This window comes from Aulonocara sp. 'chitande type north' Nkhata Bay, linkage group LG15, assembly GCF_057382095.1.
Source record: "Aulonocara sp. 'chitande type north' Nkhata Bay isolate Kocher_YH1m ecotype deep benthic linkage group LG15, A_spYH_male_GT1.1, whole genome shotgun sequence".
Classification (NCBI taxonomy): Eukaryota; Metazoa; Chordata; class Actinopteri; order Cichliformes; family Cichlidae; genus Aulonocara; species Aulonocara sp. 'chitande type north' Nkhata Bay.
The window spans coordinates 19,219,735-19,242,502 of NC_141358.1; the positions used below are offsets into that span (position 1 = coordinate 19,219,735).

Below are 22,768 nucleotides of genomic sequence, written 5' to 3' on the forward strand. Positions count from 1 at the left end.
AGTGCAGGGACTGTACACAGGTACCGAATAATAACCATGAGGAGGATCAGTTTAATGATCAATATGACCTTGACTTTTGCCCCACAGATGACACTGACGATAGGTTTAACCCAGCTGACATCATAGTAGCACTTTTCAAATGTGCTGACAGCTTCTTGCAACAGCAAATGACCCTCAAGATGTCAATGTGCCAGTTTTCTGTCCCACTGTTGATGCCTCATAGCAATAATAGTCAGTGTAACCTGATGCTTTGGGCTCTGAGAGACATTGTCAAAGAGTGGAGTCCACATGAGTTATCTCAATCAAAACACTTTGTTGAAGACAACATTGTTCAAGCAGATATACCACTCTATTCATTTGTGAGGCTGAAAAACTGCAGCCTATCTAAGTCACAGCTTTTGAATATGATTCTCAGCCGAGGTCAACAGAATCACAATTACTTCATTCACAGAGAAATGGAAGGAGGAGCAATTGAAAAGAAAATTGCCAATGGACTGGTTGAGGTTTTTTGGTACCTGCCCAGTGGAAGAGAAAATCTTGACATTTTTCCAGAGCCGGCTGCTTTCGCTAATTTGCGAGGAGACATTTGTGAGTCGTTCACACAATTCAATTTTCTTTACCAAGTATCAACTGCTGTCTTTGTGTTCCTGGACAAAGTTGAAGAAAATGAGCAGAAGATTTTGCTTTCTTTACCAAATGTGAAAACAAAACTGTTCTTGGTAGTTGATGTCAAAGACAGGAAAGCAAAAGAAGACATATTGTCTGTGAAGGGAACACAAGAAAAATTAGATTTACCAAACTCCAGCATCAAAATTAAACGCTCAAACATGAACGTTGTCGAGTTTTCAAAAAATATTTGTGCAGCTATTAAGACCTCAAATGTAACCACAATGAAAATTATCAACATGTTTGACACAGCTGTTGAACTTGGTTTGTCTGTGGATGAATGCAGGAGTGAAAACCAAGAAAAGGCAGCTGAAGAGATTATGAGGGGCATTGGAGTCCGCAATATATCCGACTACAAGAAGCAACAACTTCCTCTGCAGGGAGATAACTGGAAGAGGTTGTCACAGCTGGAAAAAGAACAGTGTAGACTAAAAGATTTTGGTGACTCAGGACTGGAAGAGTACAAATGTCAGCTCCAGCAAGAAGTGAAGCAAATTAAGAAGGAGCAAAGTACCTACAAATTGTCCAAAGCAATGAGAACTTTTATTGCTAACCTATCTACGAACAACAAGGAAAAACAAAACTATTTCCTAAAATGGATGAAACTGAAGCTTGATACAAAATCACGGGAAAAACTCTCCGCATTGAGAAAGAAATTTAAAGAAGAGTGTAAGAAGAACGAGTCCAAACTCATTGCAGAGCTGGATCAAGCTTTGCTGGAGAGCTCTTTAGGAATAGAGCATTACATGAGAGAGATGGGGCTGATCTATGAGTTTTCTTTGCACTCACAAAATACTGTTGATGAAATAGTTGCTCTGCCAAGTGTTGTAGCTAAAATGCTGCTTGATGGATATCCTTTAGAACTCTTGGATGGAGATGCTTCCAATATTCCAGAGAGATGGTTGACAGATGTGCTGATGGAGCTTCATAAGAAAGTTGGAGAGAAGAGCAGACTGTTGGTAGTGTCTGTGTTGGGTGTTCAAAGTACAGGGAAATCAACACTCCTCAACACCATGTTTGGTGTGCAGTTTCCTGTCAGCAGTGGCCGATGCACAAGAGGGGCTTATATGGTCTTCCTCAAAGTTGGTGAAGATTTAAAAACTGATTTGAAATATGGCTTCATAGTTCTCATTGATACAGAAGGTCTAAAATCTCCTGACATGGCACAGCTAGAAGACAGTTATGAGCACGACAACCAGCTGGCAACCTTTGTCATTGGTCTAAGTGATGTAACCATTATCAACATTGCAATGGAGAATGCAACTGAAATGAAAGATATCCTACAAATCACAGTGCATGCATTTTTGAGGATGAGGCAAATTGGTAAAAAGCCAGTTTGTCATTTTGTACACCAAAATGTTGCTGGTGTTTCAGCTCATTCCAAGTGCATGTCAGAGAGGAAACATGTTTTGGACCAGCTAAATGAAATGACCAAAATTGCAGCTGAAATGGAAAAGCAACCTTCTATTATTGCATTCACTGATGTGCTGGACTACAAAATTGACAAAAACCACTGGAACATCCCTGGACTCTGGCTTGGAACCCCACCAATGGCACCAGTGAACACAGGTTACAGTGAAGCTGCAGCAGATTTCAAGAAAACTCTTTTGGAAATAATGAAAGATGACAGAGATAGAAAAGCCACACAGATCCCAGATTTTCTCGAATGGATGAAAAGTCTGTGGAGAGCAGTCAAATATGAAAACTTTATCTTTAGTTTCAGAAACACTCTTGTGGCTCATGCTTATGACAACCTTTGCAAAGAGTTTAGTCAATGGGAGTGGGAGTTAAGAAAACACATTTTCTGCTGGCAGACAGAAGCAGAGTTAGAAATCTTAAATACTGACAATGAATCAGAAGTTAACACTTGGGAAAAAGTGGTTCATTCCAAAAAATCTCAACTGTCTGACAAAATAACACACCAACAAAAGCTAATGATGGAGAAACTAATTCACTATTATAAAAGGAAAGACAGAGATGTAAATTTGATAGAGAAATACAAGAACGATTTCTCTAAAAGTATTATTGGCCTTGCCAAAGAAATTCAACAGTCTGTCTGCATTAAACTTGATTGTGCCCTTCAACTAAAGATCAGCAAAAAGAAGGCTCAAGATATACAGAGAAAATACAGAGATGTGATTGAAGAGCAGGTCATGAAGCTCTTGGGTAACTGCAAAAATGCATCTCTGTCAGATAAACAGCTGAAAGATGTGTTTGAAAAGATGTGGACAGACGCAACAATAAATGTGTGTGGTCTGGAACACCGAGATATCGCAGGATCAGTCCTGATGCAACTGAAAAAAAATTTCTTAAACCGGAAAGTCAACAAGGATTTACAGGTTGACTTAAAAGAATATGGAAAACAGCCATTTAAAGTTAAAAATGTCCATTTAGATTCCTGGTTCAAAATGGTAAAAAACTGGTTCATACGTGATTGTCAGAGCTCTGCAGACAGTGCAATTGAATCTTGGACACAGTTTTTACTTGATACAGTAAAGACAAATGGAGATTACCATGAGTCTTTCACGAGGGATCTTTTGGAGAAAATCGATAGTTTCCTTGAACACAGTTGCAAACACCACAAAACAAATATACAGTTTGAGATTGACCTGAAACTTCACATTTGTAGCTTTGCCACAAGGCTGTTCCTGGAAATGCACAAAAAGTTCTTGTACAAAAACAATCCTCAAAATCAGCTGGAGAAGCTCAAGAATCAGTACTTGTCAGACTTTCTCGATTTGTACAAAGACAGAGATCACTGCCAACGAAAAGCAAAAGATTTTGCCAGAGTTTGCATCAAACCTGCAGTGGAAGACTATGTCAACAGATCACTGGGAGTAGATATTGTAGATGAGATTGTGACCAGCTGTCATTCAACAGAGTACAGTTCCCGCTCTTATTTCCAGTACAACATTCAGAGAGAATTACTTCAAAAAGAAGACTTTAATAGTTTTGTGAGGTACATCAGTAACTATGAAATGTATGTTAAGAACTGGATTTATGAGCACGTCAAGCAAAAAATGTCAGAGGATGAAACTTTATGCAAACTGAAAAACAAGATCCTGCAGGTCATATTTACAAAAATCACAGAAGCGTTAAATAAGGCATCAAAAGCAAAGGATGGCACTCACCTTGAAGATAACAAGGAAAGCATCACAGAGTTCATCAACAGCATGCACAAATATCTAATTAAGGATATCTTATTATCAGAGGAGGATGAAAAAGCCATCCTGTTTCAAATCCAAAGCACATGTTATCCATTTATCAAAAGTCTCAAGACCTCAATAGAAGACTTAAAAGCAGAACTTCAGCAGGAATTCTCAAAATCCAAAGATATTGCTGCAGACTTGGAAAAGCTTCCAATCAGACCACATGACGAGCTTTTCAAGCGGGTGTTTGGTTGTGGACAACAGTGTCCATTTTGTAAAGTGCCCTGTGAGGCTGGAGGGAAAGAACACACTGAGCATCATGCAGCTGTGCATCGACCACAAGGTCTTGGCAGATATAGATACACTGACACAGAGAAGCTGGCTGAAACATTATGTACAACTGATGTGTACAGTAGACGTAAATTTCATAACACACTAACTAAGCAGGAATGTCATCCTTACAAAGACTACAAAGCGTATTATCCAAAGTGGCACATTCCAGCAGATCCTTCTGTAGAAGCATCGGACTATTGGAAGTATGTTTTAGTGAAATACAATGAACAGTTTGCTGAAAAATATTATGCCAAGCCAGCTGATGTTCCACAGGCCTGGAGAAGCATCACAAAGGAACAAGCACTGAAAGGCTTAACAGAAGCATTCAACATGAAGTGAATCAAGTACAATCCTAACAAATATCATTGAAGAAAACAAAGTTAAAATAAACACTGAGGCGCACTTAGGATACAGGACATAATCATTACGAAGATCAGTCCAAATAAAAATGAATCAATACAAATAGTAAATGATTTACTTGGCTGAAAGATGTCAAGCTTTAATATTTTATTTTGTATTGTGTCCTTGATATAAGCTACAAATAGTTAGTTTTACCTCTTTTTAGAGAACATTGTTAGCTTTTTCTTTTTATCTTATTTTATTTGCTTTTCAGACTTTTCGATTTTCTGAAGTTTTCCTGTTTTTTATTCATTATTGTAGATGTTTTATATTCACTACAAAGAATATGTAATAACATTATTTTGCAACATGATCATTTATATTTTTCTTTTCCTCTGTTTTCCCAAAATGAAATATTTTAATATGAAAAAGTAATTTAACTTTAAAATACTTGCTTCAAAATTATATCATGAACTTCTGTTTTTTTTGGTGGGGGGACAGCTGATCATGTAATTTCAGACTTTTTCTAAATATTTTACTTTTTAAAGAATTTATTTCATCAGTGATTCATATTGCAACACAGCTATGCATGATAATAAAGACAACAATGCTAATGCTACTTATGACTTAAATATCTTTACATTTTTATTTTTCATATACACATTTTAGTACTTACACCTATAGGTATAGGTACTTTCATGTTATATGCATTTATAAATAATTTATGTGTCAATGAAACTGACCTTTTACTAATTTTTCTTTTTCTATAAACAAACCAAGAGGAGAAAAAAACCTAGCATCTGAGGGTAACCATTTTATTCTGTTAGACTTGTAATGATTTCAAATAGGCTTTTTTGTTAAACATTTTAAAGTTCACAGATCTATAGCACAACAATTTGCATGACAACTAGTAATCATGATATACTGTATGTACACAACATTTGAAAAAGTTTCAAAATAAATATGTCTTCATAATGAATTTTTTTTTAAGTCAATATTCTTGCTTTAAATTCTCTTTTTTAAAAACATAGCCATAGCACATTCCACTTCCATTGATGTCAAGGAAAGCCCAGACCTTTCTGTTACTGGGCTTTCATTAGTCTGTCACGACACTCAGGAATATATCCTTCACAGAAAACATCAACGTAATCTTTAGCCATCATCAATGGGCTGATTACAGGAACCACCTGAGATTCAGCCTCAGATGCCGACAAAACAGGATTACTCCTAAAAGTCTGCTAAAAGTTGCTTAATGAACGGGTGAGGCAAACAAATTTGACCCTCGACGTGTTTAAAATCTGAAGAGGAGTGGATCTGACAGACACTTTCAATGCTTCTAGATGAGAGTTTTTAGAGTTTTATATCAACAGAAAATGTTTATCTTTAAAGTCTGTATAATAAATAAATAAACTTTATTTACTTTGAATAATATGAGGTTACTAGTGTTGGCCAAATTAAGTTTTCTGAAACACTGAAGCTTGTATAGAAAAGGGTTCATTACTCAAAGGTTCATTACTTTTTAACACCATCGTCTTTGGTGGCATCTGGTGGCCAATAATACCACCAGCCGATTGAATCAGTCAGTGAGTGACGTCACCAGACACCGATAAATAGTTTTAAAATGTGTGAGAAAGGTTGGACTGTGAAACTGAATCATCAGCAAATACAAATACGATTTTATGATTTTTTTCCATTTATGAGTTCCTAGGATTATGTGATCTATCTGGTATTTAAGGGTTAAAGTTCTGAATTTGAATTAAAATCAAGTCAATGAAAGTGGATTTTTTTTAAAGATATATTAATTTTATAGCATTTTGTAAACGTAAACAAGGGGTTTAAAAATAATAAAAATGTAAAAAATAATAAAAATTACAGACCTAATATGTTGGTGGACAATTTTGGCCACGAACAAGCTGAAAGGGTAGTGATTCTGAACAAACCCAGGGTTAAACTGAACTGTCCGAGTAAGTGATGAGAGGGATTTCACTGTGCAAACATATATCGTTAGCTTCATAGCATAAGTGCCTAAGTCATTGACTTAGGCAATTATGCTATGAAGCTAACGATATGTTTTTGTGACGATGCCTAAAACAAAATTCTTTGGAGGATGCGGGGATCGATCCCGCTACCTCTCGCATGCTAAGCGAGCGCTCTACCATTTGAGCTAATCCCCCACAGGAGACTACCCCGAGTGACGTCACCACACACTGATAAATAGTCTTAAAATGTGTAAGAAAGGTTGGACTTTGAAGCGAATCACCAGCAAATACATATAGCGTATTTCAGAGATGAAAGTAAAATTAATCTGGTCAATCGAACAGATATTTTCGGACTGTGTATTGACGCAGGACCAAAAATAAATCATATCCCACAGCATTAACCACAGCAAATGAGAAGAGGGAGGAGTGTAGTAACTTTTACCATTTACTGAAAAAAGGCATGGGTCATTATCAGCAGAGGTTTGGGATCAAACCAGTGTGAGACCTTGGGTCACCCTGTTTACATGTTTAACTTAATAACTAGAGGTGCAGTACTCTAAGACAAGTTTACTTTAGTGACCTTTACTGATCACACATGCTGTGGCGTTGTAGAGCTGCAGATGCGCAGTGCAGAGAACGGACACATGTGAGCTTTGCTTCTGGAAATTATACTGGGATAGTTCCTCCTTCTAGCACTCCACGGTCACAGTCAGTTGTCAGCGTGAGTAGCATTCTAGTTCCCAGTTCTAGGTTCATAAGCAAAGCCCTGGTGTGTCTGTACTCTGGACTGCATATGTGCAGCTCTGAAACACCACAGATCATGGGACATGTGTCACTTGCAAGCAGAGGGGGATTAGCTCAAATGGTAGAGCACTCACTTCACATGCGACAGGTAGTGGGATCAATGCCCGCATCCTCCAAAGCTTGTTTGAAATGATGGGTTATGGAAAAAGCTGCCTTTAAGTACTAACACAAAAACCTTTCTCTTTGCACATTGAACAGCTCCCATTGTGACCAACTACCCCTACCAGAAAATAAATGTCATTAAAAAGCTTTTCATGAAGACAATTTTGTCAGTGCAGTGTTTAAAAGTAGCTGCAGTTCAGCAAGTGTTAGACCGTTTATGCTTGCTCCTCTGGCATGAAAAACAAGCACTTAATTAACTGCAGCTTGTTTAGGCTGCTGCCTCAATTAAATGTTTTACTTGAAGCAGGGGGACTTCATTATTTGTCAGACTACTCCTAGTCTCTCAACACTAAGGAGAGACAAGGAGTAGTCTGTCAAATAATAACTAGTGTGTCTCAATGCTGTTTCATTTGCAGACATTCATTGTATTGTGACATCACTATAGCCAAAAACAGAGGGGGATTAACTCAAATGGTACAGTGCTCCCTTATCATGCAAGAGGTAGCAGCACGGACACCTGCATCCTCCAAATGGGCGATTCTCTTGAAAGATGAATGGACAAAACTTGCTCACAGCTGACTAATGAACATTTGCATGCATGCTTAAGAACTGCATTGACCCCATTTATCTCGGAAAATGCTAGCTTCAAATGAGGAGTTTTTTTGGGTGAATTGTTTGCACCTTGATGTTGTCCTAAAAATTTGGTTCTGTTCATCTGGACATTGTTTCATCTTGTTGTCTCTATAAACTCCACAAGATGCTCGGTTGAACTTTCCCTCCTCCGAGGTAAACTTTTATTAAACTCTTAATAAACAGTCATGAGTCTCACTTCTCACCTTCCGGTGATACACTCTCAAGACTCCCGGCGGTACACATGGGTAAATGCAATTCCCATTGCTACATCCCTTTTCTTTTACAAAGACAATGAACTATTCATAAGTTGAGAACTCAGTTTGCAACTGGAACAAAACTTGGATATGACATTTCTTTGTTGGACACCATTTTCTTCAAAAATAAAAATTTCTTCCTTTCATCTACTTTTTTAGCTTTCTTTCCATTTTCCTTTATTATTACTTTTATTCTTCTTTTTTTTCATTTTTGTCTCTTTTCCTCTTTTTTTTTTCTTCCAAACAGATCACAAAGCCATAACTCAAAATATTATCACAGATGTTTTGTTCTGTTCTCTAACCAGTAAACAAATCACAACATATAACTCACAGATTACCCCTTAATTGCATACATAGTCCTGCAGATATCCAGGTCGTAGTACTACCCGTCCTGACCTGGTGGTGCTGTTTTGTGTGTTCTCTTTGTTCTGTGTCGGCACAGTAATGTTCTGTCCCTGAGGCTGGAGATGTACTGACATGTCTTTTTTGACCTCCCCAGCTCGCCTCAGATGGCGACGATTCCTTCTGAGGACTCTGCCGTTGTCCAACTCCACATCACAGGATCTGTTTTCCAGAGTGTTACACACTCTAGCCTTGGTCCATAAGATGTGTGGTTCAAAAGGTTGGACTCGCACCAAGTCCCCTGGGTTTAATGTGTCCATGTCCTTCACCGTCCTGTTATAGTACTTTGTTTGTCTCTCTCTGTTTTTCATCAGTGCAAACTTGTTATCAGTCACTTTGGGTTGCAACAATCTGTCTCCTATTGGGAGGAGTGTCCTCGTCCTCCTGCTTAACAGGCTGGTCAAACCTTGTGTTGGGGTGTTTCTGTGTTAAGAGATATACTCTAAAACACTTCTTCAGTAGAGACTCACAGAATTTCTTGCTAGCAAGGGCAGCCTCCAGAACTGAGACTCGCACTGAGGACTGCCCTGGTCTTTATTTATATGCTTCAGTGAGCGTTTGTTCCTTACATTGGAAAGTGGAGGTGTACGGGTGTGTGTGTGTGTGTGTGTGTGTGTGTGTGTGGGGTCAGAGTGTGACCCCATAAATGACTTCCCTACACCTGCTGGTCTCGAAGTCCAGCAGTTCATCAAACCAAAAGGCACTTAGACTAAGACAGATATAGCTACGTTAATCCTACCGTAAAACAATAAGACAAGAAACAACCTCTCCCATACTCCTAGGATGTGGGGGTGAACGCCAGAACACCCAGGAATGTTACAGACCTCCTAGGATGAGACATTCTTTCAATATGACACCAACTATATACTTCTAAACACAAATGATTACATGCAGTATTCTACCATATGCAAACTTATATCATTAAAAGATTATACTGACTACTAAGTACAATTTTCCTATTGACATTCTGTGGTCCAATAAGGCCAAATATGGATCCTGTCCAGCCAATTTCGCCTTTTTCATGAGTCGTTTGGCAGTTTTAACAGCAGACTCCGCTTTGCCGTTGCTCTGCGGATAGCCAGGCGATGAGGTATGGTGTTGAAATTCCCATTTCCGGCTGAAGTTGGCAAACTCTGTTGAGCTGTACTAGGTCCCGTTGTCAGAAAAAACAATCTTTGGTATTCCCTGACGTGTGAAATGAGCCTTTAGTTTCCTAATCACAGTACTCGACTTGGTATCAGGTAGATAATCTATCTCCCAAAAGTTGGAGTAATAATCAACAGTTATTAGGTAGTCCCTGCCATCAAAGTTGAATAAATCTGTCCCAACTTTGGTCCATGGTCTAGTGATCGGCTCGTGTGGTTTTAGTGTCTCTTTCTGTTGTTTTGCATCCACAGACCGACATATGTCACATGTAGCGATGTACTTTTTGATGTGGTCGTTCATACCATGCCAGTAGACGCAGTCTCTAGCTCTCCTGAGGCACCCTTCTGTGCCGATGTGTGTTGAGTGAATTCGCTGTGTTATATCTGCCTGTAGTGCTTCTGGAATCACCACTCTCTCTCCCTTGTAGACCAATCCATCCTGTGTCTTTGCAGTTCATCCTGCAAAGATTGGAACTGGGTTATTTCAACAGGTACATCTTTCTTACAGGCCGGCCACCCCTTTTGTATTGTTTTTATCAGCGTTTGTAGTGTGTGGTCGGTTCTTGTCCCTGCTCATATTCTGTCCATGCTTTCTGCTGAAACAGGTACATAATCCACCATGTTGACACATTCTGTCTCCAACTCCGTCTGGCTTTTGATGCTATCCTGCAGGTAGGCCCTACTCAGCGTATCAGCGAGTAGCATGTCGCGGCCTGGAACATATGTTATGGTTGTATCATATTTTTGCAGCCTTAATAATATCCTTTGTAGTCTTTTAGGTGCATGTAACAGCGGCTTTTTCATAATGGTCTCGAGTGGCTTGTGGTCTGATTGCACTCTCACAAGACGACCATATGTGTATTGGTGGAATTTCTCCATCCCAAACACAATAGCTAAACATTCCTTTTCAATTTGTGCATAACCTCTTTCAGTGAGCGTTAGTGCATGACTTGCAAATGCCACTGGTTTGGAGTCAGAGCTGCTCCCAGTCCTGTCTCGCTGGCATCACACTGCAGTGTCAGCTCTTCTTCATTGCTGTAATATTTCAAAACTGGGACTTGTGTTAGTTTTCCTTTCAGTCTTTTAAATGCATCTTCCTGCACGTCTGTCCACTCCCATAGGCTATCTCTGTGCGTCAGTTGTCTGAGAGGCTCACAGTCATCTGACAGATGCTTGTAGAACTTTGATAAATAGTTGACCATTCCAACTAGTCTCTGCACCCCTTTTATGTCAGTTGGTGCTGGCATCTCTGTGATGGCCCGTACCTTCTCTGGGTCAGCTCTCAGCCCCTCTGCCATGAGTAGATGTCTGATGTATGGTACTTCCTGTCTTCTAAGCTTGAGTTTTCCACATTCAATTTGATGTTCCTCTCTCTGCAGTGTTCCAGGAAAAGTCTCAGGTTTCTGTCATGATCCATTTCTGCTAACTCTCCTTGTCTCTCCTTTTCCAGTGATCAGGATGTCATCAGCAATGATGTATGTGCCTGGCAGGTTCTCCAGCGCTTGCATCAGTTTGGCGCTGGGCTGATCTCCATCGGCATTCTCAGCCAACGAAAGCGACCAAACGGTGTTGCGAATGTCGTGAGATGGCTTGACTCTTCTGTAAGCTTCACATGCCAAAAGCCATGTTTCACATCACAAACTGTGAAAACTTTCGCTTTTGACACATCTGGCAATATGTCATCTATTGTCGGTAACGGGAAGTGACTACGCTTCAAAGCTTTGTTAAGCGGTCTTGGGTCAATACATATCCTGGGTTTGCCATTTGGCTTCTGCACTGTCACCATCCCACTGATCCAATCAGTACTACCTTCCACTGGTGCTATTATTTGTCTGTCTGCAAGGCTCATCAGTTCCTCTTTCAGTGGTTTCATCATCGACACCGGGACTTTGCGTTTTGGCAGTTTGACAGGCTGCACTGTTGTGTCGATTTCCAGCTCATATTCACCTTGCAAACATCCATCTCCTGTAAACACATCCTGAAACTCAGTCTTTATCTCTTCCAACAACCATGCGTTTTTCTCTGATGGAGCTGTTGTCACTGAGCTGTTCAAAGCACAGATGTTATCATAATTAACTTGTATTAGCTTCATCGCTTCACTAGCTGTTCTCCCAAGTAGAGGTGTTTTACAATCCTCCTCTACCACTTGGAACTCGACTCTGTACTTTTTGTTGTTTCTTGGGTTTGTCAGCTTGACCTTACACTTTCCTAATGGACACAGCCTTGACTTATTGTACATCACAAGAACCTTGTCTGTGTGCTCCATTTTGATGTTCGGGTTCAACAAGTTGATGGGAATAACGTTGCAGGTTGCACCACAGTCAACTTGAAACTTGACCAGGCTGTTGCCAATCATCATGCCTGCAAACAGCTGTTCTCGTTTTTTCATGTCTGATTCTTTGATCTGGTTCACTTCTACTGCAGTCTGTGTCATAGCTGTGACAGTCATTATGTCCTCACAGGAATCAGAGTCCTGCTCCGTCACTGTGTGGATCTTTTTTCCATTTTCACTCTGTCTGCTTTTACTCCTGCATGCTATAGCAAAATGATTTTCTTTGCCACATTTTTTTCCATATGCTGGGCATTTTGATTTGAGTCTTTCATGTGCTCTTCCACAAAATCTGCATGGTATCTCTTTATCCAGTCTTTTTCTCTCTTTTTGTTTTACTGCATGCAGTTCCTCTATAGCCTGTCCCGCTATTGTTTTGTTGTATTCTCTTGAAATCTCCATTGCTCTACAAATATCTAGACATCTGTCTAATGTGAGGTTCTCTTCTCTGAGCAACCTTTCCCTCCAACCGGAGCTGTTCGTGCCACAGACGATCCTGTCTCTGATCAGTGAGTCTTTTAATTGTCCAAAGTTGCAGGTGCTCGCCAGCATTCTCAGGTCCGTAACATATTTATCAATATTTTCTCCAGGAGCCTGATTGCGTGCAAAAAATCTGTATCTCACGACAGTCTCATTAACTTTGGGATTACAGTGTTCATCGATTTTTCTCATCAGCTCACTTACTGTTACTCTTGCCTCAGCTCCGATCAGCGTTCCACAGAGCTCCCTGCCCCGTTCCCCGATCAGATAGTAAAACAGCTTCACTCTCGCCTTTTCCTCAGCATCCGGCAGAGCTAGTTCCGTGTAGAGTGTAAACTCTTCTTTCCATGTTTTCCACGCTTTAGACAGGTTCACTGAATCCATACTCCACTGTGCGGGTGGCTTCAATCCATCCATCGTAGACGCCGCTGCGCTCTTCTCGTCAGCGTCTCACTTGCTGTCCTTAGCCGTTAGCACCTCCGAGGCTAACTAGCCTAGCTGGACGCGTCGATACCGTCCGCTCAATCTGTTGTCTTCAAAGCGCGGTGTGGATCACTCTAGACCCCGCTGCCACCATGTTTCATCTTGTTCTCTCTATAAACTTCACAAGATGCTCGGTTGAACTTTCCCTCCTCCGAGGTAAACTTTTATTAAACTCTTAATAAACAGTCATGAGTCTCCGGTTCTCACCTTCCGGTGTTACACTCTCAAGACCCCGGGTGGAACACACAGGTAAATGCAATTCCCATTGCTACAAAGATGTTCTTTCCTGCTCCTCTACTCTTTGAATTCTCCATGTGCAAAATAGGTACAGCCTGGAAAAATTCCTCATTATGCACACGGCTAACCACATGAAAAAGGTTTAATTTTCAACAGGGTTCTATGCCATGTCAAGACTGATATATTTTTTTTACATTATACATGCCTGCATTCAGCTATATTATGAGAAAACTGCTTATGTTACCATTGTTATGTAGACGGTACCTTGTTATATATATGTAGAAAGATAAATTTGGTCCCTGTGGAAAGTCTTCCCAGAAGAGTTAGATGTTACATAGCTGCAAAGAGTTTGCCAACATAATATAAACCCTATGGATTAACTCTGGGATGCCACTCAAGTTCATATGCATGTTACTTTACATTACTCTCAGAATAAAAGGTGAGTCTGTGGGTATTGGCACAGAAGTGAAGACAGTTTTGAAATATGAGGAAATACTGTTTTTATCATCTTGTGATTTAGGCTATTAAATGTGGTCAAAGTGATAAAACCTAGGGACTTTATCTTCTCGTTAACAGCTATTTTATAACTTCTTACCAAAAATCATCTTGTTATATGGCTTTTTTATGGATGGCAGGAAATCAGCAGGATTTGGAGTCAACGTTTGTTTATTGATTAACAAAATAAATAAAAAGAGATTCATATCAAACTCAAAGGGAGATGAAAATTAAAGATAACCACTTAATGTGTTCTGCCACACAGCTTCAGTCAGAAACTACATTTTATTTGTCAATAAGCACATAGCAGTATGTTTGGTCTCTCATCCTTCATAAGGTCACATTGAAGCACAGACATATAAATCATAAGAATAGTGTCAAGAGATTTATTCTAAAAGACACTTCTTCAGCTGAGAGTCAGAGAGTAGAAACACACACGCTGCAGTCTTTACTTGCAAGGGCGGTCACAGAGCGCTCACACCAGAGTGGGGGCCCTGTGATGTGCGAGCTCTGTTCTTGCACTTGTCTTTATTTATACACAAAAAGAGTAATACAACAGTGAATACATTTGTTCAGTGGAATGTTGATACGTGAGCATGTGCGTATTCAAATTCAAATTCAAATTTTATTTGTCACGTACACAGTCATACACAGTACGATATGTAGTGAAATGCTTGGACAACTGCTCGTGACCTAAAGAGAACAAAAAAGGAAAAGGCTATGAATAAGATAGGAAATAAATATGAAAAATTAAAAAGGGTAAATTTAACTAGGAAGGAATAAAATATAAATTAAGGTTAAAAATGAAATAACTGTACAACACAAATTAGAATGAAGGGTAAATTTAACTGGGAAGAATAAGATAAAGATAAATATATAAATTAAAGTTGAAAATAAAATAACTGTACAACAAAATACACAATACACAATATAGAACTATATAAGAATGTATGAAGAAATCTAAATATAAATAAATATATACACAATAACAGCAGCTGTACAAGTATTAACCGGAAATGAAGAATATAGTGACCAGTGTTGTGCAAAACCAAAGTCCAGAAAGTCCAGTGTGTGTGTAAGAACCATATGTGTGGGTCAGTACTGTGTGGTGGTGTGATTGAGAGACCGTATCGCCTGCGGGAAGAAGCTCCTCCTCAGTCTCTCTGTGTTGGTCTTCAGGGAGCGGAATCGCTTTCCTGACCTCAACAGAGAGAACAGTCTGTTGTTGGGATGGCTGAGGTCCTTCACGATCTTCCTGGCCTTGGTCCAGCACCGCCTGCTGTAGATTGAGTGCAGGTCAGGGAGCTCGGAGCGGATGGTGCGCTCAGCTGACTGCACAACCCTCTGTAGAGCTCGTCTGTCCTGCATGGTGCTGTTCCCGAACCAAGTTAAGATGTTTCCCGCCAGGATGCTCTCTATGGTGCACGAGTAAAAGTTCCTGAGCACCTTGGAGGGCAGTTGGAAGTCTCTCAAGCGTCTGAGGTGGTAGAGACGCTGTCGGGCCTTTTTCACCACGGTGTTGATGTGACAGGACCATGACAGGTCCTGCGTAATGTGAACTCCGAGGTATTTGAAGCTGTCCACTCTCTCCACTGGGCACTCGTTGATGACGGGGGTCTGGTAGTTCCTCTCCTGCTTAGTGCTGAAGTCCACTATCAGCTCCTTTGTCTTACTGACGTTTAGAAGGAGGTTGTTCCTCTGGCACCAGTTCTCCAGATTCCTAATCTCCTTCAGGTAGGCCGTCTCGTTGTTATCAGAGATCAGCAGAGGTGGGACCAAGTCATTGTTTTGCAAGTCTCAAGTAAGTCTCAAGTCTTTATCCTCAAGTCTCAAGTCAAGTCTCAAGTAATGTCAGGCAAGTCAGAGTCGAGTCTCAAGTCACTGGTGTAAAAGTCCGAGTAAAGTCACAAGTCTGAAATTTTGAATTTCAAGTCCTTTCGAGTCTTTAAAAAGAAAAAAACGAAAAAATAATGTTGCAGTTATGCTAAATGTAAATATTAGACCATGTAATTTTTAAATCTGTGTTTTTCTCAACACATGACAAAATAGTGAACTTAGAAAATATACACAAATTGTGAAATTGCACCTCTTTAAAATGCAGCTCAATTAAACCTAGCTCCAAGGATAATTTTCACCGACAGTTCTGAGATAAGCTGCATGTTATTCTTGGATGCGGTTGTAGGACCGGTGTCGTGCCAAAGTAGGTATCCCCGACAGAATTTGTTTCCCCTGTGCTGGGAGCATGCAGGAAGTACTGATGTTTTCATTTTGTGAAAAATTAGTATCGTTACATTACCATTCAGTTTGAGGGTTACAACAGAAAATTATATATTTATTGCTCACGGGGTATCAGATGGGATTATTTTAATAAACCATAAACATTTTGGCTAATAACTATTTTTATTCTCCTGTAACTTTATTATATAAAGAGCTAAATCCTCCAAAGTTTCAGGAGAAATGCGTCATAATAAGAAGTGTTTGTGAACGAAAAATCAGCAATGTGGGATACTGTTTGTCTGTGATTTACACAGGGGGAACAAATTGTGGCAGGACCAGCCTGATATTATTTGTATCCCACTATAACTTCGTTGTATAAAGAGCTAAGATCTCAAAAATGTCAGGAGTAGTCAGTCATTATAAGAAGTGTTTGTAAACTAAAAATCAACAATGTGGGATACTGTTTGTCCGTGATTTGGACAGTCCAGCGTGTGCTCCCGACGCAGGGGAAACAAATTCTGTCGGGGATACCTAGTTTGGCACGATAGTAACTTCAGGTCACTGCAACAAGCCCAGGTACAGTTTACCGACGGATGGGTGCAGGACCTTGAAATGCACCGTGTAGAACGAAAGACCATCGTACGTATCATAAGTTTACCAGTCTCACAAATCGTCTTCATAAATACACAATCGTTAACCGTTTATTAATAGGACCTTTAAGCTCAACGGTAATTAATTAGCAGTGGAAATAATTTCTGGTACGCGTTACAGAAATGTAGCAGTGACAACAATACTGTATGCTGTAATCGTACTGGGCAATTAGTGATACAAAAAAGCTGTTTTATCCTGTGAATAAAAGTATATGTTTTTGTCAATGTACCAAAATAACAGAAGCGAAACGCAATATTGTGTCAGGACAATTCACTATTTATGCACAACAAACAAAGGAGCGACAATTTCTGTTCAGCGCCAGACTTGCTTGTAACCTATATCACCAATTATGTTATGAAAATGACGCATTAACTACAACAGCAGACTGACCTTTGTGGGAATGCTTGGAGCAGACTAACCTGTGAGCTGGAGGGTTCTGGGACGTTATATTTGGTCTTTGAATGGCTGCAATCCAGGCCACCCGTCGCCTCTTTGTTACTTCGGAAACATGGCTCGAACAATTTCTCTTCAACAACGTAATCCGATAACAACCGATCTCTTTACCCGTCGGCTTCCCGTGGCTGTCATGCGACCGGCTATTGCAGTTAATAATACAACAGCTTCTTGCCATTTTTGTGTTTCTTTTTTATCGCTGTGATTTCAATTGAAAGCCTGCGTGCGCTAGTACCTCTTGCCACGAGTTCCCAGAATCCTTTGCGGTTTTACCCCTGAATGACGTCACATTTTCAATCTCTATATAATATGCGTGTTAAATTTTATATTTGGGGTGAAATATCAAGTCTTTTCAAGTAAACCGGTTCAAGTCCAATTCAAGTCCCAGGTCATTGGTGTAAAAGTCCAAGTCAAGTCACAAGTCTTAGAACATTTTTTCAAGTCAAGTCTAAAGTCATAAAATTAATGACTCGAGTCTGACTCGAGTCCAAGTCATGTGACTCGAGTCCACACCTCTGGAGATCAGGCCCACCACGACGGTGTCGTCAGCAAACTTGATGATGGTGGTGGAGCTGGTAGTGGCCACACAGTCATATGTGTACAAAGAGTACAGCAGGGGGCTCAGAACACACCCCTGGGGGGCTCCAGTGCTGAGAGTGGTGGAGGCTGAGACATGTCCGCCCATCCTTACTGCCTGTGGTCTGCCAGTTAGGAAGTTGGAGATCCACTGACACATAGATGAGCTGAGTCCCAGATGCTCCAGCTTGGTGGTGAGTGTGGAGGGAATTATGGTGTTAAATGCAGAGCTGTAGTCTATGAAGAGCATTTTAACATAATTCCCCCTTCTAGTGTCCAAGTGAGTGAGTGATGTGTGGAGGAGATGAGAGATGGCATCGTCTGTGGAACGATTTGGACGGTAAGCGAACTGTAGTGGGTCCAGTGTATCTGGTAGTGAAGAAATGATGAAGTCTCTGACCAGGCGTTCAAAGCACTTCATCACTACTGAGGTGAGGGCTACAGGGCGATAGTCATTGAGAGAAGCAGGGTGGGGTTTCTTCGGGACAGGAACAATGATGGACTCTTTGAAGCATGTGGGGATCACCGACTGAGATAAAGAGATGTTGAATATCTCAGTGAACACAGGAGCTAGCTGGTATGCGCAGTCTCTTAGGATACGACCTGGGATGCCGTCTGGTCCTGCTGCTTTCCTGGTGTTCACTCTCTTGAAGGCTCTCCTTACTTCATGCTCGGAGATGACGAGCACGTTTCCGGTACTGGCAGTATCTTCCTGTCTGCAGCCGTTAGCGCCGCTAACACTAGCATTGTTGGAGACCTTAGCTGCAGCCTCGAAGCGAGCATAGAAAGTGTTCAGCTCGTCTGCCAGAGTCACGGCCGCGTTCGTCATACCGGTTGTTGGTGCTTTATAGTCCGTTATTGTCCTTAGTCCCCGCTACAGGCTCCTAGAGTCACTCTGTTGGAGTTGTGACTCTAGTTTCCTCCCGTAGCGCTGCTTCGCCTCTTTCACCGCCCTCCGCACGTTATATGACGCGGCTTTGTACGGGTCCATGTCCCCCGTCATGAGTCCCGTGTTGTAGGCAGCGGTGCGGGATCTCAGAGCGTCGCGGATGGTTTTATCCACCCACGGCTTCTGGTTGGGAAACGTTGTGATAGTCTTTGTCTCCACGGTATCATCCGCTAGTTTCCCGATGAATCCCACAACCGCTTCCGTAAACACGTTGACGTCATTGTCGGAGCTGTTTCTGAACATGCCCCAGTCTGCGTCATCGAGTGCGTCCTGTAACGCGGCCACCGATTGATCCGTCCAGCGCGCGACCTTCCTCTGAACCGGAACTTCCTGTTTCAGCCTTTGTTTGTATTTTGGCATGAGGAAGATGGCGGCGTGATCAGATTTGCCAAACGGGGGGCGGGATTGTGCCTTGTAGCCGTCCTTGACCGTAGTGTAGCAGTGGTCCAGTGTCCTTTCACCCCTGGTGGGGCAGGTGATGTGTTGATAAAAGTTCGGCGCTGCGCGTTTGAGGTTGGCGCTATTAAAGTCCCCCGTCACAATAAGCGCAGCGTCCCGGTGTTGTGTCTGGTGCTGTGTGAGTGCCTCATGCAGCTCGCATAAGGCGGTGACCGTGTCCGCTTGTGGTGGAATATAAACGGCACTTACAATGACCGATGTAAATTCCCGAGGTAGATAAAAAGGACGACACATGATGGACAGTAGTTCCAGATTTGGTGTGCAGGAGCGTGTGAGAGGAACAACGTTCGCACTGTTGCACCAGTTGTTGTTCACCATTAAACACACGCCGCCTCCCCTTGACTTTCCCGAGTCCCGTGTCCTGTCCATGCGGTGAACCGAGAAGAACTCGGCCGGCTGGATGGCGTGGTCCGGCACCGCTGGGTTCAGCCATGTCTCGGTGAAGCAGAGGAGATTGCAGTCCCGAATGTCTCTCTGGAACTTTATCCTGGCCCTGAGGTCGTCAAGCTTGTTCTCCAGTGACTGGACGTTGGCGAGCAGGATGCTAGGCAGAGGTGTGCGGTGTGCACGAGCTCTCAGCCTGTTCCTGACGCCGGCTCGCTTCCCTCTAGGCCGCCGCCGCTTCCCTTTGTTCTCCCTCGAGATCTCACTCGGCCAGCTCGGATCCGGAGTTAAAAACTTCGAATTGTGAGTACATTGTATACCAATAGAAACAAGAGTGTCACTGTCATACCTAATGTACCCAATGGTGATGATTTTGCCGATTTAGAAACGCTGAAAACTAACTTAAAAAACAAAGACAAAGAAAAAGTGGTCGGAGCAGTCGTGACGGCAGCCGACCTCACCGGCGCCATCTTAAATGTGGTTGTGTATGTGTGTGCGTGTGCGGTTTGTGGGAGGCAGCTCCTTTTCCCGGTAGGGAGTGAAACTGTTTGTTCAGCTCTTACTATCGCTGTGGGAAGAAACTGATGAGAAAAGAACAGAACAAGTCTCATAGTGAACAATCAGTCTAAGTCATCAAAAGGTTTGTCACAATCAGCAGGGCTGACTGTGTGTAGAGTGAAGGTTGGACCCAAATGGAGACGAAAACAAAATGTGAAACATGACTTGAATAACAGAAAACGAGCCGTTTATTGAGGCTGGCAAAATAACTGTAGGCAAAAGGCAAGGCTAACAATAAACTAAACTGGGTGAGCTAAATTAACTAAAAACCTACAACAAGACCATGGACTTGACATGAGGAAACTTGGCTTGCAAACAAAGCAGACGATCTGACAATGACACACTGAAAACAGAGAACTTAAATACACAGGAGGTGATTAGGGGAAGTGGGAACACATGGAGGAACAGCTGACTGACATGAACCTAATGACAGGACAGGGGAAGTGAAACTAAATACAATGAACAAAGAACACACGACTCCTTCAAAATAAAACAGGAAACACTGAAACTAGACATGACAACACAAGCTTAACAGACCTAATACGTGATGAACGATACAAGAACTCAAACATAGAAACCAAGGAAACAATAAATAATAACTGCCTTTCCTTAACTAAAGCTAAATAGGAATGACACAAACTAATCACAAATCTAAAATGAGACAAATACAAAATGAAACCAGGAAAAAATTAAAAACAAACTGAACTGGACATGTGTGTGCTTAATAAACTGGCAAATTACAGCAGGATTTTCCTATCCTCGGTCAGAAGGCACAGATGACTTATATGATGAAAGAGAGGGTCCACAGCAATGAGAATTAGGGTTCCTTTAATCCAAACATCTCCAGAAGTGAATTCGTGTGAGTATATGTATGTGTGTGTGGTTCTGTAAAATAACAGAAATTACAATTAGCAAACAATTAAAGTCAACCAAACTGGTCTAAATAATACAGAAAGGGTTGAACAGAAATGACTAAACACCACCCCCTGGTGGACACAAATGGGCTGCTGCACAGGGATAGACTCCATCTTTACTTTGGGCAGCTCACTTCACAAGGGTAGCGCCATTTTGGTCAAATCAGCGTGAATATACAGTGTCTCGTGGCTACACAAACCGCTGGAAAACTCTATAAAGGCATCACACAATGTACATAGGCAAGTGTATGATAAGTTACAACCATAGAACAAAAAAATACAAGGCACTTACTTATCATTCACGCACACGCACGACACATGTTCAGTACAACAGCCCAGCTCCACCAGCGCTATCACAGTGAACCAGCGCAAACACAAACAAAGGATGGGAGGAATGTACCATCTTAGCAGTGGTTAGAGGGGGTCCGTGGAACAGTCTATATACACAAATCACAGGGGTTTTCTACACAAACAAACAAACAAAACAAACAAAAATTTCAAGTGGAACCCAAAACACAAATACATGAGACCAAATAACACAACCCTGGGAGACAAGGCAAAAAGTCAAATACTCAAAGTTTCAGGAGGCCGACCCAGACGTCGGCGGCACAACAGTCCATAGGTCATTAGTTCAGGGGGCCGACAAGGACGACATCAGCACAAGAGTTTGCACAGTTCAGGTGGCCGACCAGGAGGCCAACGGTTCAGTAGTCCATAGTTCAAGGGTTCAGGGGGCCGGCCACGAGTCCAACGGTGGCGACGGAGCAGGTCAGGAGGCCGACAACGTGGAAAACGGGAGTGGCTGACCACACTTGGAGAGCTTGGTTGGCTGCCGGCGGCAACTTGGGCACGTACGAAGATGGTCAGGGGGCTTGGCTGGCGGTCGACGGCAGTGTGGGCACATACAAAGGCCATCGGGCAGCTTGGCCGTCAGGTGGCTTGGCAGGTGGTCGACGACGTGGACGAGAACTGGCTGGTGGTCAACGGCGTGGACGATAGTCCTTGGATGGTTTGGTTGGTTTCCGTCGACAGACTGTTTTGACAGGCTCCTGAAACAGCTGTGCTGGACTTGGCTTGGCACGTGGAAGGAGACCAGGCTGAGGCGTGGCAGGGCCAGGCGAGGCATTGTCCTCTGGCTGGGTCGCGTCGAGACCAGGCGTGGCGACGACCTCTGGCTGGGTCGCGTCGAGACCAGGTGGCAGCATGGCGGCTGCAGGTGGTGGACCAGGTGGTGGCGCTGCAGCAGATGTTGCAGAATGCTGGATGGGCTCGGCTAAACCTCCAGCTGGCGTGGCATGAGGCTAGACGGGCTCCTCGGGCCCTCCAGCTGACGAGGCATGAGGCTGGACGGGCTCCTCGGGCTCTCCAGCTGACACTGGAAAAGGCTGCACAAACTCCAACTAAGCCCCTGGCTCCAACCTGGCCTGGATAACAGTCCCACAGCGGCTTAGCTGAGCCTCATGGCTAGCATTTCCAGTGCAAACAGTCTTATAATTTGGCTTCTTGGAAGCATAGTTCGTGGCATGATCAATGCACAGAGAAGCTAGACAATTTTGCAAAGGGATAAGATGGTCCGTGGAAGACTTGGCCGAAAAATTCTCAGTCTTAGTCATTTCAAAATCATAAACAGTCTTTTTATAGCCGGGCCCATGAACTGGTAAGGCAGTGTTAGTTTTAATATTCACCTTGGAAAAAACATGAGGAGCCAAAATATAGTCACTCACTTCAAACCTTTGTGAGGTACGTTGATGACGTGAACGCCACTTTTTTTCTAGAA

General features: G+C 42.1%; 1 protein-coding gene and 1 non-coding gene across 2 annotated transcripts in view; one reads left to right on the plus strand and one right to left on the minus strand.

Annotated features, from left to right (window-relative positions):
- The window catches only part of LOC147312935 (up-regulator of cell proliferation-like), a 9,641-nt gene extending 4,223 nt beyond the window's left edge, over positions 1–5,418 (plus strand). Inside the window, exon 3 of the mRNA XM_086264843.1 lies at positions 1–5,418. This exon is cut by the window's left edge and continues 168 nt beyond it. Coding sequence (XP_086120969.1) covers positions 1–4,487 — 4,487 coding nt within the window. The 3' untranslated portion in view covers positions 4,488–5,418.
- A 1,170-nt stretch (positions 5,419–6,588) lies between these two features.
- Positions 6,589–6,661, minus strand: trnaa-agc (transfer RNA alanine (anticodon AGC)). The gene has a single exon. It is a non-coding gene; the product is annotated as a tRNA-Ala (tRNA).
- Between the last annotated feature and the right edge of the window lie 16,107 nt (positions 6,662–22,768).